The sequence below is a fragment of the Catharus ustulatus genome, chromosome 7, assembly GCF_009819885.2.
Source record: "Catharus ustulatus isolate bCatUst1 chromosome 7, bCatUst1.pri.v2, whole genome shotgun sequence".
Lineage (NCBI taxonomy): Eukaryota > Metazoa > Chordata > Aves > Passeriformes > Turdidae > Catharus > Catharus ustulatus.
In genome coordinates this window covers 6,531,714-6,549,351 of record NC_046227.1, presented here as the reverse complement: position 1 = coordinate 6,549,351, position 17,638 = coordinate 6,531,714, and the positions used below count along the sequence as shown (strand labels likewise).

Below are 17,638 nucleotides of genomic sequence, written 5' to 3'. Positions count from 1 at the left end.
CTCTTTACAAACTGTAAAGATTTGTAACAAGGGCAAAAATAAAAAAAAAATATGTCTATTACCTTAAGAGAACTTTAGGGAAAAAATAATGTACATGGAGCAGCATAGTATGAGAATGGATGAAACATTCCAAGCCTTCAATGTTAACACTTCCAGTACAACTCTAATTTAACTAATTTTCTCTCTAAGAAGAACCAAAGGATGTTCTGACTTCTCCCATCAGTGTAAGCAGTGTACCTGTCTGCTCATATTGGCAGGAGTGAACTGGTTGAGGATGGGGTGCAATCCTGTGGCATCTGCAGCTGTTCTGTAATCCAGACGATATTCCATAAAAATAGTGATGGGAGTGAGCTTGTCTCTGAACTCAGATTCATCCTGAGGAAACCAAGGATTTGAATCACAATTAAAATGTAGTAGGAATGGAGAGGCCAAAACAACATACAAATTTCTGAGCTCTTTTCAAAGTAGAATATCTCTTGTCAGAAAACCTGCACAGTTTTAGTAGTAACATGCCTGTTTAACAAATGGAAAACTGGAGCATACAGAAATATTAAGTCATGGAAATCCAGTAACAAGGAGCCTGAGGGCTGCACAAATCTGCTCTTCCTTGTCAGACCAACCTCAGTCTGCTTCTAAGATCCCTCATCTTTGTACTTATAATTTTTCCTTCCTAAAATTATTACTTGGCACTTGGAAGGTGCTGACTTTCAAGTTGTTCATTTGAGATGCCTTTCAGAGAACTTACAAACCATCTCTTAGCTTTACAATAGCCACAGATTTGCTCAGTGTAAACTCTGTTTGGTTTCAGAGAGTAATGACAACTACTAACTCTGGCACAGCTCACTGCAGGATATTATTTCAGAGCATGTCTTCTTTGTCTTTTTAAGAACCAACTTACTTATTTTCTATAGTTTTAAACTGGTTTTGCACCCCATTTATGATCATTTCATGTAGGTCATGTGTCATTACATTCTTTATGAAAATGTCAGGTGGAAATGTGCTAAATCTTTGCTAACCCTGAGATCTGAGATGTCTAATTCCATATGTAACCTACTCAAAAGCCAGGTCAAAGAAAGTATTACCTATTCTCTGTGAATCCTTAATGATTGCTGGCACTTTTATTTGTTCTTTTTGGGGTTTTTTTTGGTTTTTTTTTTGTGGGAAGCAGGTATGCTTATGTTTGTTTTGTAAGTGCTCAGAGATAAATCTGAGCTGCATAGAACTTACATAGCTACATGCAATGTTTCTATTACTGATTTAAACTTTTAATTGTGTTAGCATCTGTTCACATTTGTGGGGATGAAAACAGAAACACTGAGAAAAAGCAAACTTAGTATTTCAACTTTCTCCATCTCCTCTGCTATTTGCTTATTTTGGCTTGTCAGTTGCAGGTCCATTATTTTTCTTCAAATTTTAACCTCCAGAGTAGATGGGACAACCTCTGCTTATTGACTTTCATGTTCCTTGGAAACTGTAACTAATTTGGTGCCTGGATCACTTATCCAAGAATTCCAGAACAAGGCTCTGAATTGAATTTCCAGTGCATTTAGGGACCAGGACCATAGCCACCATAAGATTTTTATTTTTTTTTCTGTAACACCTAACAAAATGAAATTAAAATAGACAACACACCAAAAATTATTTGCCTAAAACATTAATGGTTACTTACCCTCAAGAAGGCATCAAGCTCCTCACAGTTCATTTTGCCCCCCTTTGTAATTGTCATGTTCTTAGAGTGGCTGGGCTGTTTGCTGTGCAGGAAGAGAGCTCTCCTTATGGCTCCTTTCTGCTTCAGTTTATCCAACAGCAGCTCCACCTGGAAATCTGGCCAAGCCATAGGGTTTGGGTTAGGGATATTGCATTCCATTAAACACAGTGCAGATTGCCCTCAGAAATGGAGCTGAACACTGATTTCCACTACAATGAAAACCTAGTGCTTGCCCCTCTTAAAACTTCCAGTCCTTTCCATGTGAAATCAGTCACTACATTAGTTCTCAAGCACTGCTGGTATCCTAAATTGGATTCTGTTTTTTCCTTAATATGGAAATATGTAAGAACACAGATACATTTATAATTTATAATTGCTGTAGAACTGCAAGAACTAAAGTTAGAATTTTTTCCCCTAGAAAACTTCAAGCAATCTTGCACATAACACCTGTATTTTTAAATACTACTGCTAATCTAATTACTTGAAATATTTGATATAGATAAAAAAATTTAAAATACGTAACAGATACTTATATGAGCCTTCCCATGTATGTGCCACAGTATATAAGGAAAAGACTTTGCAATCAAAAACCTGTTTGCAGCAGGTTGCTTGCCATACTACAAAATCTCTTGGAGACAACTTAGAAACTTGTTTGAAACAACCTTTTCCTGATTCTGGTCCAAGAACCTGATAAAAAAGTCAGTGGTGTCAATCAGAAAGCCATGATCTCAGCCAGATGTGACAAGTTCCCTATGGCTTGTCTGTCTCTCTCAGGCCTAACAATGCACATACTTGAATATTCTTGTCTAAAACTCCCCTCAATGAGATTCTGTAAAGTACAAAGGGCTTGCCAAGACTAAACATATGTTCAGCTATGTGGTTAACTAAAGTCTCTGGTATGGTCAAATGACTTCTACACTACTACAGCCAAAAAACCACCGAGGTACATGCCACCCCTGTGGCAGCAGTGTGCTGCAAAGGGCACACAGCTGTTTGTCATGAAAATAACAATGACCAGTGCTCATGTTGCAAACAATACAACAAGACTTCCAATTTTCAAATGAGCAGAACTTACTGAGTGTGTTCGGGAGCTTTCCTTTGCCATCCGCTTTTAAGCAGAATTTTACTTTGAAGCTGTTTGAGAGGAAAAATAAATTAATTTCACACATTTCTCTCATTTTCTTCTAAAATTCCTCACTATTTATTTCTGTTCAGATATGTTCTCTTTTTGAGATTCTAGTTCATTTCCAGAAGCTATTTTTTACTGATGAAAGAGAAACTATAATCTATTAATGAGGAGACAGAATTGCAGGCAATGCAAAGCTTTGGAGTCTGGATTTGTCTAGGGATAATCACCTGTGCACTGGAATGTTTATTTCTGTAATCAAATGGGTCTTACTTCTAAAGCTATCATACTGACCCTGAAAAGAAAGCTAACAGTAGGAAGGGAAGTGGGTTTGCATAATAGCCTGGGAAGCAGAAGCAAAACCAGTTTACAGAGCAGATCATTGCCCAAGTGTGTACATTAGTGGGTAAAAACACTGCAAATACCATGTGGTATGCTAAGGTCTTGGGAAGATGTTACTCTGCTCAACAGGGACAACTTGCAGTCTCTGCAGGTTTTGGGAGTCAGTCTGGCATCTACTAAAGACAGTGCAGGTCAGAGAGTTCTTATTTTGTATTGCATTGTCTCCTCTTTCAGAAAAAAATGTGTTTGTCTTTTTTTTTAATAAGCTGACTAGACTTCCTGAGACCTTTCAAAATTGGAAGTTTACCAAATTAAAACCCACGAAATCCCTCCCCTCAAAGGAAAAACATAGATACTCTGCTTACCAAGAAACTTTTACATCTTCCAGTGAACAGGCTTTGTTTTCTGGGTTTAGAATGGTTGGATTAACTTCCAGGGCAGCATTTACTCTAATAACTGGTCTAGCCCTGCAAAGAAAACATCATCTTGAAGAGCACTCAACACCACGTTTGACAGTGCTCCCTTCCATCAAATTGTGCAATACACACAAACACACAATATTTAGTGAAACCACAAGAAAAACAAATAACCATTGACCAGATGAAGCTTTTCTGTGCCCTTTCATTTCCATCAGCCACAACATGGACAATGTGTAAAGAGGAAGTCCTATCTACTTATAGCACTGACCAAAATTTCTCCCAAAATGAGCAAGCTGGGAAGAGTCTGTTGGGATTGCAGTGTAACAGCTTGCAGCTATTGTGTCAGAATCTAGAAAACTGTCACTCAGAAGCCTTGAAGACAGCTTATTTATGTTTTCTCCTGATTACATGTTATTGAGAAAGATGAATTTTAGACAGCAGATTGGTTTACTCAGTTAAAAAAACAATACAGTGTTTTTTCACCTCCAGAGGTTTGGATAGTGGAGTGGCAGATTTTCAGACTTCCCTGATCCTGCTTTCTTTTGTAGCTCCAGAACTCCACTGAGCATTTCACTCAGGTCCAAGCACAGAGGGACCCTTACCTGTACAGAACAGCTGTGTCCACACCAAAGGCTCCAACAATCAAGTCTAGAAAGAGAGGAGACATATTACACATTACAATTTGCTTTTTGAAATATGCTGTTTCTCAGAGGTGAGACTGCTATTGAGTTACTGTAAAGTGCCATTTGGAGCAGAGGACCTGGATATCCATTTTTGTCCACATCGGTGGCTCCTTTCAGCGAGTACCCAAAGCTGGGGGGCATAGTGCGAGCGGCCCACTGTCCTTCCAGGATCTGGGAGGGGATGGCATTCAAACCACCTGCTCCTCCATTGTAGATGTACACAAGTCCTCTCTTGTCCTCTCCACCATATGGTGCAGCAATTGCAATATCTGAAAACCAAAAGAAGAATCATCAACATCTCCAGACACAAACTAGAACGTATTTGTGCTTACATCAATCAATAGTTTCTGATATTACAGTTTCAGTGTGTGTCAGTAGGGAGGAAATGCAACCAGCCTTTAAAATACTTATCAACATTTGTTTGCTTATTGCTCCTTTTATTTGTTCTGTTATTATTGGATGCTATTTTTTCTAGAAAGCATAAATGTTTAACACATCACATCCTTTTATGGGGAGAGGAAGGAGAGAAATAGTTCTACAAACACTTCTGCACTTTAGTGACTGACTTGCAGTAAAATCATATGGATGCTTTGAGATGATTAAAACAAGCAGAGTTAGTCACTGTGGGTGCCAAACCACAAAACTAAGTGTGACTCTCTTCCCATTTCATTTATGTGTTCATGTTCCTCCAAAGGGTGGAACATGTTAATAATTCTGGAAAATTTAAATCATGCTAAACCAAATAATGGCAAATATTTAAATCCAGTCTCTCCCAGCCATGGCTTGGCAGCATCCTGTATGGAGAACTTCCAGTAAGTGCAGTTATTCTACCTCTTAAATTTAAAAGTACTCACTGTTAATGATTAATAATGGTAAGAAACAAAATGCTAATTGGACTATCTGTACAGACAGCTTTAGAAGTGCACATATGACCTAATTTCAACATTTCCACAGACAGTTCAAAACCTGTCAACAGCTTTTTTTATGTTTCAACAAAACACTACTTGAAATAATTACATTTCTCCTTTCTCTTTTCTGAAAAATTAAAAAGAGGCAGTTTTTGATATGATTTGCTTTCCTACAGTGTATTTCAAATCTAAGTATGGTAGAATCAAAAAATGTTTGGGATAATCTCATCAAGTGACTGGAATTTTGGCTATCAGCTGTCCAGTGTCTTCTGTGAATAGCTGCAGTGATATTGCATCTTCACACTGATTCTACATCCAGTTAGCAACTAAAAAGGTCTGCGCTATGAATTTATGACTTCATCAAAACTAAATTAGAGCAACCCAGTAACTTGAAGTAAACACCTACTGTAATTTGTGATCTTACAGAAAATACTTAGCTTGCAAGTAGTTGGGGAAAAAATTAAGATTTTTGGTGGAATTGATTCCCACTACTCTTTGGGCAACACTGGAGTATAATGGGCATTAAAAAGCATTCTCCTGAGGATTCCTGGAAATCTCCATCCCAACACTACATGAATCTCATCTGCTTCACTGCTCTTCATTCCTATCAGAAAGTAACAAGAAGCTTGGACAAGGGGTTTGAGAGTCCTCAGCTCCAGTTGTGTCAGACTGAAACTTCTCTTCCAATTACTCACTCAAGATACTCAGCTCTTGGTACATCTGGCTGTAGCTGCCATTTCCACCAAACCCTTACATTTGGATAATTAAATAAAAAACCACCCTGCACTTTTCTCAGGAAAAGATTTTTTCTTTTTTTAATGAACAACTTTTAACCATCAATCTGAAATAAAACCTCCTTTTCTGTCATTGTGGTGTCTCTAGAGAGGAAAATGGTTTTTAAACAATGGGAAGAGGAAAATTATATTGAAGATGTCCTAAAAGTTACAGTGGAGAGTCAGGTGTTTTACTGAAGTTTCTACTGTGGACATGACTTAGAAAGCAATGAGGTGGTCAGTGTGGGAGCCAGAGCAGTGCATGGTGTTTCAATGGTATAGTCTCTGCTCGATGCATCCATGGAACTCCTGCCAGCATTCCTGGGAGTAGCACACAAGCATCAAAAGGAGTCTAGACCTCAGGGTCCCACACTCATCCACAGCTACAGCACTGAGGGCTTGTGTGCAGCATCCACATCCTCTGTGCTGGCTGCTTCCCTCCACAACCAGGAGATCCTGACCAAGGATCCACATCCTACCGTTGAAGCCATCCTGATCCAGGTCCCCCAGGGGAGCGATGGAGCTGCCGAATCTCGCGAAGATCTCAAAGCCGTTCAGCTTGGACGTGACAAACCCTGCCGAGGCTCGCTGGAGGCAGATGGTCACTTGGCCAACCTCCTGAAGTTTCCCATCTGAGCTTCTATCCATGAAAAGAGGGGCTCCAATGAACAGATCTGTGTAACTGGACCAAAAAGGAGAGAGATCTTCAGTAGCAGCATGGAAATTAATTCTCTTCAGCACCTGTTCACTCAGCACTGAAGGCAACACTCAGATGAAAGATAACTATCTTTAAATTCAACTGAAGGTAAGTATTTATTGACAAAGTAAGCAAAAATAACAGACCTTAAGCATGTGAATATACACATGTATTTATGCAGATAAATACAAAAACAAACCTATAAATGGTAAAACAAAGGTGGAGTGTTAGCAAAAGAGTCATGTAGGTGTGTTAAACCAGCAATGAAGACAGAAATCTAGACTGTAGGAAAGACTTTTTAATAGAAGCTATTTTTTTTCTTTCCAGAAACAAGTTGGGTGGCATTGGTGAGAAGAGGGAGAAGAGGGCACCTACTTGTCCCCGTCGATATCTGTGGCAGCCACCGAATACCCAAAATAGGCAGCCATCTGGAAAACAAAACCAAACCAAACCTGTGAGTTGTAGTGATACAAACATAAGCAAGTTTACACAAATCTGTATACAAAATACATCAAGAGATGATAATATATGCTAATATTTCTTTTTGTTCCTTTCTTTTTTGTTTCTCTTCGATACTGTTAGAAATTAAACCCATCAGTTATTTTCCCATTTTCCCCTTTCATGATCGAGTCTCTTCCTCAGCTCTCAAAACAGGCAGCATTTTCTTTACCTAAATAAGATCATAATTCCCTCAGATTTCATAAAATTTTCCTTTGGCAATCAAGCCAGTAATATACAGACTACTATGTAGTATCCTAAATATTGATGCAACACAGGAAAGGCTTCCTGCTCACCCACCACACTCAGCAAAGCCACACACCTGCTCTCCAGTGAAGTTGTGCATGGAAGACATGTTTTTGCCATTGTAAATGGACACCTGCAAGTGAAGAAATACACATTACAGAATACCAGAAATTGTCACCTTTTTTTATTTATTGTAAAGTTTAATGTTTCAAATTTTTTACCATGCCCAGAGTTCTTGCTGCTCGTGGGACTCCCGACACAAAGTCTGAAACATAAAGCAAGACACAGATAACAGTCAGGTCCCAAAGCACAGTGACTTTTCTGAACAGAGCAGCTCATTCCTAGCCCTTGGTGCATGCATTGCACCATTGATTTGAAAGATCTGCCCAGCCTATTAACATGATGTTCTTACTGAAGCAAGGGGCTTACCTTCAATGCCATCACCGTTGAAGTCTCCAACAGCCACTGAATAACCTGCAGAGACAAGATGAAAACCTTTAAAAACCTTATTAAATCTTTCATCTCTCTTTACACTTCTCAAAGTGTCTCTGCACAGTCTTCCTCTCTTCATCTTAAAATGCACAGGTATAAATATTGCCTTGAAGCAGCTTAGACTATGAAGAGCTCCATGAGTGGCTGTAATTTATCAGTATCCAGGAAGTTGAGATCCAAAGATGAAAATTTTAAAATTATCATCCTGGGAATTGTCCTAGTATATCCGTGTGTTTTTCCTGAGCCTGGTTACACATACCTGAAGCAAAATGATGATTTACCACTCCTCATTGTTTGTCCTTCAAAACTTAATTCTTTAATATTTTTATTTTGTTTTGGTAGGTTATTTAGAAACAGCTGCTTTTAAATAACAAACAACCACCTATGTGACTAACCTCTCATATAAAAATCATGCCTCTGCCATTCCCATATTCAGCCTGAATCACAGAGCACAGAAAACCATGAAAACATTTCCATTTATTTTGCTATCAGGTCCTTTTTGAGTCAAGCCTACGGCAAAATAAGTACAACAAATAACTACAATTCCATCATATGTAAATGACTGCATTTTCAGCAATGTCACCCTCTTGTTATCTGTTAGATGCTGAATTATTAGCTGTGTGATTTAGATGCAAGCATCAGTAGTGGCAGGGAGTGTTCCAGGTGGAGGTTTCTCATTTCCCACCACGTACCCAAGTAGCTGTCATCAAAAGCAGCGCTGGCGGGTCTGGTTGCTAACTGCTCATCGTACTTGGTGCTGTAGACTTTGGAGTCGTACTTTGCCACAATCTCTGTGACTCGATCAGAAATAAGCTGGCCTAAAGAGAGAGAAAACAGCTTAAAACCACAGCCAGGACTTGGGAACTCATTCACCCAAGTGACTCATTTGCAGAATGCTGCCCTCGAAAGCAGCAGCTCTTGCACAACACCGAGCGGAAAGGGCCAGTTGCACAAGGACACAAAAATAAAATGTGGAAATATGGATCCTACTTCAGCAAAAACATCTGCACATATTGAATCAAAGGCACAGAGTTCCCACTGAAAACAGAGGCCAGTCCTACACTAAGGCAGGATTTAAATGCAGTGTTGAGATATCATATGCTTATGGCTGTCCAGAGCTGAGCCTTTTGGGTGCTCCTTGCTCAAATACCACAACAGAAGAACCTGTTTTGGCAGACAAGAAGCAAATAAAGTGAACAAAAATTATTTGAGCACAGTGTAATGCCATGTTCTCCATTTTCACTTCATCAGCCACTAGGTGGTGACTCCATTACATTCTTTTCTTCGAGTTTAAATGAAAATTTGAATCACCAAAAAACCACATTCAAAATGGCACTAACTTCACATACATACTCATAGGTGTATGAAGTGAAGGGAAGACTCCTTCTGCAGCATCTCAGGATGTGGAATAAAAGTTCAGGATGAAAATTTCTTTTCAGAACTATACTATTGTCTTCTATTCAGAGCCAAGTGGGGTTTTGTGGTAGTAGAAGAGAATAAGGTTGTTTTGGCAGATGAAGTGCCACTTTTGCCAAAAAGCAATAAAATGAATACAGGAACCAAATTTATATGATACTGTATCTGCAGTTTAGCTTCAATCATTCAATTTTGTTTATAATTTAAAACACAGGACTGGAACAAGCCTCCTATGCTGCTGCACCTACATGTAGGCTGGCACGATACAGAGAATCTATTAATAAATGTTAGAAGTTACATTAGAAAGCAGGCAGCAGTTTGGCAGCTGTGTCCTGATCACAGCAGCACCCTCCTTTGAACAGAGAGCTGCAGTTAAAGGCTGAATAATCCTGCAAACAAACACCAGTTGAATCCCACATGAGCAAAGTATGCATGTAATACCAGGTAAAATGTGCCCCACAGCACAAACCAATTAATACAAATGCAAAATATCTTTGTCATCAGAGGAAAACAATGGAATTCTCTTTAGAAGGGATATTTCTCACTGAAAATGCACATGCTGTATGTGTGTCAGATTAAAAAACACATAGATAGTGAAACAAAATATGCTAAAGGAAACTTATCCTGCTGATGAAAACAAATCCCGTGTTCCAGGGAAAATGCCTGTATAATGATTGTGGAGTTATTTGAAACACAAAGGAATCTATACTATTATTACTACAGTCTTTATCTGTGGTTGCCTTCCTTATTCAGGAGATATTCTTTTGTCCCAAAGAACATTTCTGTCAATTTTCTTACTGACAAAGACTCTGACAGCAGCTGGAAGAGTGTGGATCAAAATGACTAAGAGGATAAAAAAAATCATAAAGGTCAACTTCTCTGTGATTTAAATGATATATCTCACCTTGCCAGTAAAAACTTCCAGGTCCTCCAAGCAGCACCCTGTCTCCCTTGGAAGGGAATAAAACAAGGAAGACAGAAAGAAAAATTAAAAACTCATGAAGCACATCTAATGCCAGACAACATGTCCCATGTTTATGGGAAGAAATTCCATACATATACATCACTAGCTCTGCTGACCACCACACATTTTCCTTTTTGAAGGAGTGATTAATTAGGAATGCATCTTGTAAAATGCTAACCAAACTATTTCAGTATTATTTCAGTAACTATTTCACCCATTTAGAATGTTAGGCATAATTCTGGTTTTATTGTAATAGACCCTTCTTCTCCCATAAATGTATGGCAACAGGAATACAATTAGGAGAAAACTCAAAGTGTTCCTTCATGTTTTTAGGTCAGTACACAAAATAGTGTCATCTTCTGCCTCTGCCATTTTCTGTAACTTATCATTAGAAAAGCTTAATTCAGAATAACTGTGATGTAATTCCCCCACTCCATATTTCTTGGCACAACTGCAATTCACAAACCATTTTATGAAACTTTAACCACATTAACTATCCCAGGCTTGGGAATTTGCTCTGTAAGTATTGAATTAGGCCATAGGCTTTGCTGCATGATTAAGTCATTTATTCAGGTTTTAATCCTAAAAACTCCCATACTCACCACTCAGAAAAATCTAGGTCAGACATTTGGAGATACACCCTGGCTTGCACACTCTAAGGTTTTGGATTAGAGCCCAAAGTTGGTTTCAACTGGGCCTGGAATCTGCACAGTGAATCTGAGGGTGTGTGCAAAATAACCCAAAAACTCACAGTCCTACCCTGCACTTGGCAGTTTCCTCTGGAGGAAAACCAAGAGTGGCCTTGGGCAAAGAGTGACAGGATATGACCTCATCCTGAGATGTGAGAGCCCAAAAAAGGAGCCACATCACAAACAGGGCTGGCATGGTCTTAACACGTCCTGACTCTGCTCAGCAATTTCACTGTGCAATATAAAACACTATAGTAGATTCTCAGACCTCTGCACAGTTTTACTGGGCTTGGATTTCAAAAGTAATTGTGAATTTGAAGTAAATAAAGAACTAGAACAGGCAGGGAGGACACAAAAGTAGAAGAAACACAAGTCAGTAAAAAACCCCTGCTAGCTGATGAGAAAATCAAACATGATTCACAAGCACATTGTTTACCAGTTCCCTGAGTTATTTCTCAAGAAGTGACACTAGCTATGCACCAATGCCATGCCTCAAAAATCCAGACTATTAACAGCTGAATTCACTTGAGGACCAGCTGCAGCAGAGGGGTATGGCAGGAAGCTGGGAAAGCAGATTATTTGTTCAGGAGATGGTGCCTACTAGAGGTGAAAGTGTGCTGCTGTGAAGATGTAGGGAGAAACAGGTTTATAAGAGCTCTTTGAGTGGTTTATTTATAAATTTTGCTCGGTTGTGGATTCACTCCCTGCCAGGAGCAGTAACATTTGGTTTCATAATAGCAGTGCCTCTAAGTGCTCTGTATCAGGAGTGTTTGTAAACTTGCAGCTGTCTGCTGACCCACAGAAATGACAAAAAAAATCACATACCTTTGTAAAGTCAATGCTAAATCCACCTTGACAAAATCCCTGTCCATCTGCATCAATAGTTGCTACCAAAGAAAAAAAAGATAGAAAAGAAAGAGAAGAAAATAAATAAATTATTATCAGTACTCAATCAGTTTTCTGCAGAGACTTTCCAATGCATCTTTCTATGTAAACTTGCACTCCTAAACTTGAACCTTGGAATACTTTTCTCCTTAATCAGTATTTTCTCTTTATCAACAACTCCCAACCACATGCTGTAACAACTTCAGGGCTGGCCTATTAGATATAAAACAGTAGCACATGTTCTAGCCTAGCACAGTCAAAGCAAAAAAGCAACCCCATATTCCTTTGTATTTAATCTTCCAAAGTCTTGGGGAAGATGGGTTTTCCATTTCTATTCAGGAAATAAGGTATCTGGAAAAGAGGGGATAAATTGTTCTTTTGGTATGGAAAAGAAAGCTGAATTGACTTAAAACAAAAAGAGCATACCTGGCTGAAAAAAAATACCTCCATACTGAGACTCATCCTAGCAAGAATTGTTATGGCTGAATCAATTTTAGGATCATACAGCTTCAGAGTAGAAATGCTGGAAGCTCCTTACCTGAAAGTGTGACTGCTTAACTAGCATGATTTAGTTTAATATTTACTTATTTAAATTCTTGTTATGCTGGACCAGGCTGGATTTTATTCCCACAAATAAAAAGTCAATATTAACTTCAACATTCAAGTTTTAGGTTAAAAACCTCTGAATAATCTATCAGCCCAACTAGAGGAAACAAATGCAAAGCATTTGGAAAATAAAATGTCCAAATATCCAAATGTTCAACAGCTAATATAATTGAAACAATGCATCTCTACACGTGTATGCACACAGGGACACCAGAACCTATTTCTGCAAAAGCTTGTCTTCTAAAATGAGCTTGCACCTTAATATGTCTGAATAATAATAAAAATTCTAGAGCTGGCCTTTGAAAAAGCACTTGCTAAATAATTTTGAGTGATTACTACAGAATTGGTCCCTTCAACAACAGAAGTCCTCAAGTCCAATGATACTTGGACCTAAGATTTTCCTCTGCCCTACAGTAGTGGAAACAAGGTCTGCATCATGAACCTCAACTGGAGGAGAATTCAGATGTCTGAATCTAGCTTTTAAGTTTTGTTCTAATTGCTATACATGGATGAGAGAAATAACTGTAAAACACCCTGCTCCAAAATGTACACAAAATGTGACACAAGAGGAATTCCAAAGAGAAAACCAAGCCCTATACTTACTTGACCTGCAGGGAGCATATTCCACAAATTTTGACCCAGCAAGCAGGTAACAAGTTCCTACAGGTTCTCTCTCTTGTTTTGTTTCAGTTCTCCAGTGGTACAGTGGGGCACAGGCCTAGGGAAGAACACACAAACTCCTCTTCAAAATGCTGGTGGGTATCAAATAATACAATGAAATTCCAATTTTATACAGAAAAGCATCAAAAAAACCCTGACAGATGCATTTTGTCTTATTAGAGGAGATATATACTATCAGCAGTGGGGCAGAATTACCACCAGTTTGTATTTTATAAATAGCTAATTTATATCAAGAACTTTAGAAATAATATTTTCTTAAAGCAACGGCTGTAAAGTGTTTATCAAGAATTTGTAACATATTCTAACTTCATCAAACTAATTTTACTACTTTCCTTAAGACTAGAAAAAATGCTTCAACCTTTGTTCATAAAGAGTTAAGCAAAGCCTAGCTAGGAAATTCTGAACAAAAGACAATTTATGCTGATAAGTGGGATTTTGTTTAAATTCCAAGTTATCTGGATCTCTTCACATTTTCTTCCACTGCAATATCTCAGTACTGATTCATCTGAATGTTGTGAAAGACCTACCAGAATTTTATCATTTTGGGACCTCACAGAGGCTCCAAACCACTGATGAGACTTAAATTCCAGCGGATCGTCAGGAGCGAAGTCTCTGTTACCTACAAAGAAGAGAAAAAAGAAGCCTAATTTCAGAGAAACCTGTACAGTAAAAATGAAAAAAAAACCCCCAACAAACCAAAAACAAACACTAAGCCATTGCTTTTGATGCACACAGAGAAACCCAGAAACAGCAACATTGGAGAATATCACCCTTTGATGGAAACAGGCTTCAAAAAGGATTTATTAGTATTTTTTCCTATCAAGGGCCCAAAGCAGCTATTTTTGCTCACAGAGCATTGGCACAAAGGTGATTAGTTGTAAGAGCTCAAAGTTTATAGCATGTTTGACAGCCACACAGTAAATACCTCATAGTTGAGCTATTTGACTTCCAAGCAGATTACAGCACTGCTCAGGAACCAGAGCCAAAGCTAGGACTAATGTTTCTAAAAGAAATATTACCTTGATTAAATAATGTGAGGTTTGGCTAGAATCAGGAATGAGATCCTTCTCCTAATTCTACCAAGTGGTAACATCTCTATTCTGAGTGTCACTGCAATGCACAAAGCAGGCAATTTGAAAGCTTAAAAGATATGGGGAAAGAGAGCAAGTTAATGTAATTTGCACTGGAGTCTGTTCCGTGATGCTGGCTGCCAGCAACAAGCAATATTTCTGCAGGTGTGAGTGTTGAAAGTCAGAATTATTTGTTGTTTCTTGTCTACTTTCATTGGCAAAATGAGGGAAACTTTGCCAGCATGATGAGAAAATCGATGTAACACTTTGAAAAAGATACCTTTTCTAAAAGTTCCCTAACAGGCTGGTTTGTAGAGCCTGAAACGACAGGAATGATGAGACAAAAGCCACATATCACACCCAAAGTGCTGGGGGGATCCCCAAACCCAACCCTGCTATGATTCAGAGACTGTGGCCACTTGAACTAAAACTTCCTTGCTTGTTCCACACCTTGTAAAGAATGTTTTGTCTGCAGAGATTGTGTTACTTCCTTTAGGAAAGTCCCATGAAAAAGACAGAAGAGATTTTAATCTGCCAACTCAGCCAAAACAAGCAAGTATCTGAACTATTTTTGTTCTCAGATTAGAACTGCACAGAAACCAATGCCAAGCACATTGCAACACAGAGAACTATTGTGGTTTTTTCTAATGTCATCAAAGGTGGCTAAAAGCCCCACCTCCCACTGTTATCTCCCCTCCCTCTCTTACTGGACTGGTGCTAAAGGCTTGGAGGGACTGATGGTCAGCACATCTGCACAGATGGATGTACATCGAACATTTATATCCTCACCCTTGCATAGGCTGAAATGTAACTTGGAGACCTGCATGTCACCTTTTCATGGTACAAAAAAGCAAAACTAGACCAAGATGTTTTCCAAACAGGGAACTACCTTTGGCACACACAAAAATCCCTGGTTTATCACCATTTTCTCTGTTCCTTGCCTTAACCACGAAAATCCACCCACAGGTATTTTTGCTCAAAGGCATGACTGGATTAGTTTCAGATGAAGCTGCCACCCAAAGGGGCAGCAGTTCCCATTTGCTCCTGTCCACAAGTTCATTTCTGCTGCCCATGTCTCTCTTGGTACTACTCCCCTGGTGACATGGCCACAACATGAACCACCTAAGAATGAACCCTCCTAAAAAAGTATTCAGCAGGATGAGGTTCCAACCCAGCTGGCTGAAGGGGAGGGGAGCAGTGCTAACCTGCTGGGGAGAAGACAGCAGCATAAAGCTGGGAACTATATCCTTTTTGGCACCAACTGGGATTTAAAAGTGGTTAATTCATCTTTTAACCACGCCCAGGGTTACGTAGCCTGGAAAGACAGATTTGGCTTCTGCCGTCTACTTGTCCAGCTACTCCTGAATACAAAGAAATGTCTCAGCTCTACTTGCCAAGCTCAGCTTTAAACAATGTAAAACTTGGGAATAGTTACAGAGTGGCATTTTACATGTTTCTGTTGGATACTTATAGCACACCATGTATGTATGGCAAAAACGAAAGAAAATATCAGTTCCATAGTATAAAGCAGAATCCTATTGTTCCAGGTACTATAAAGGTGTGGTGGCATCCAACCTCCTATTTCAGTTTAAAACAACAGGCAGGAAGTAGAAGGAAAGGTTGTGTTGCAATAGTAAGTAAGTAGCCATTCTGCATTATCAACAAACTGATTTTATCTCATCTGTTAAGGAAATTAGTTCCTTCAAGTCTGGGCTGAATGATGAGAATAAAAAATACAATAAAAAGAAAGGCAAGTAGTGGTTAGTAGTGCCACCTGCCCGTGGTCTGTGTTGACTGCCCTGGAGAAGAGCGGAGCCAGCAGAACAACCAGCACAGGCTGCCCAAACAGCTCCTCTCTGCCTTTTCCCTGGGCACTCTCAGCTGCCAACAGGGATCAGTGTCCAGGACAGCATCTCCCTAGTGTTAGGAGGACAAAAATACTTTTCTACAGTATTAAAAAGCCCTGATTCAGCTCTAAATTGAGGATAATATTAGAAATCTCCATGCTTTCAGATACAACCAGAAGCTGGCACATAAAAACCCCAAATCTCCAAACCGGAAAGCAAACGAACATGACCACAAAGATAATGATGTGCCAAATGGAGTTTATGTGCCAGATGTCATGACTTCAGAAGCCAGCATCGTAATTTCTGAGGGCCTGAACAACAAATGAAGAATTCTTACAAAACCCCACCGCCCCACAGAAAAATGTGTTCCATTAGGCAATTTGGCAAAGTGGATTTAATTTATTTATAGCACACTGCTGTTGTAGAAACGTTTTGCAAACATCTCAGTCAAGTTGCTCCATGTCAGTGCAGACACACATAACAAACCAAGATGTGCCAAAATGTCTTAGATTGAGTTTCTCTTCTATTCAAAGCCTCTTTAGGTTCTGTAAAGCTAAGTGAGGGGGTCTTAAGAAGAGAGCCTTGAGTTCAGCTTGAAAATGGCTGCAACACTGGAAAGTGCATGAGGACAGAAGATCTAGATCAAGTAGAAAGTGTGTACACTGGAAACACTAACAGATGTCTCAGGTAAAAAGTTGATACAGGCCAAATGTGATATTAACTCTCCATTACAGAAGAAAAGCAACCTTTGTTAACCTACACTCACTCAAAATTCCTCCCAAGAAAAACTGTGCAAATAGATTATAAACTTCTCTCAGATCCAAAGGGAAACTAATTTTATCAGGAAATCTGGAAAACACCCATTCAAAAAAAATCCCCTCACTTTAAACAAGAAATCATTTGAGTTTTTCCTCAGGAGCTCTCAGTGAGGCAGTTTTAACCACAGTTAAATGTTGAGCTGTACCACAAAGTATATGTGTCATGGGAAGGTACAGGACTGACTTCAGCATTCCTGTGCTTTATTATAAAGAGCCTGACTTGATTGTTATTTCATCTTTGTATAATTTTTAGCAGTAGTGATTTATATATACACACACACATATAAAAATCTAAAAATCAAAATAGAACAAGTCTTCCTCTTACCCTTTAGAAACAGTACTTACCTTAAATGAACCAAACTGTATTACAGGTAAGATTTAAACATCCAGGGATTATAAATCCAGACTAATGCTTTGATGTATTAAAGTCAGCCTTAGTACTATAAGGGATCTTCCTTATGGCATTTCTCACAGCCTTTTCTTGTATTTCTAAAATTTCAGAGGATCCCAAAAACACCTTACACATGTCTTGAAGCTAATGATGTGCATTTTAATCATAGAATCACAGAATGGTTTGGGTTTGAAGGAACCTTAAAGGTCATCTTGTTCCAACCTCTCTGCCATGGGCAGGGACACCTTCCACTAGACCAGGCTGCTCAGAGTTCCATTCAACCTTGCCTTGAAAAAGCCTTTAAAAAGGCATTCAAACAAATAAATCTAGTCAGGACAAACTATATTCTGACTAGATGTATTCAAGAAAACATTCAGAG

At 38.9% G+C, this 17,638-nt stretch overlaps 1 protein-coding gene across 1 annotated transcript in view; it reads right to left on the bottom strand.

The window, feature by feature from the left end:
• The window catches only part of ITGAV (integrin subunit alpha V), a 43,372-nt gene that overhangs the window by 13,624 nt on the left and 12,110 nt on the right, over positions 1–17,638 (bottom strand). Inside the window, exons 3-18 of the mRNA XM_033064728.2 lie at positions 13,661–13,752; positions 13,056–13,170; positions 11,787–11,848; positions 10,213–10,258; positions 8,585–8,710; positions 7,830–7,874; positions 7,622–7,665; positions 7,477–7,533; positions 7,032–7,084; positions 6,439–6,641; positions 4,356–4,547; positions 4,198–4,243; positions 3,542–3,643; positions 2,784–2,842; positions 1,670–1,824; positions 238–375 (exon numbers count right to left, since the gene is read on the bottom strand). Coding sequence (XP_032920619.1) covers positions 238–375; positions 1,670–1,824; positions 2,784–2,842; positions 3,542–3,643; positions 4,198–4,243; positions 4,356–4,547; positions 6,439–6,641; positions 7,032–7,084; positions 7,477–7,533; positions 7,622–7,665; positions 7,830–7,874; positions 8,585–8,710; positions 10,213–10,258; positions 11,787–11,848; positions 13,056–13,170; positions 13,661–13,752 — 1,535 coding nt within the window. The remainder of the gene's footprint in view (positions 1–237; positions 376–1,669; positions 1,825–2,783; positions 2,843–3,541; positions 3,644–4,197; positions 4,244–4,355; positions 4,548–6,438; positions 6,642–7,031; positions 7,085–7,476; positions 7,534–7,621; positions 7,666–7,829; positions 7,875–8,584; positions 8,711–10,212; positions 10,259–11,786; positions 11,849–13,055; positions 13,171–13,660; positions 13,753–17,638) is intronic.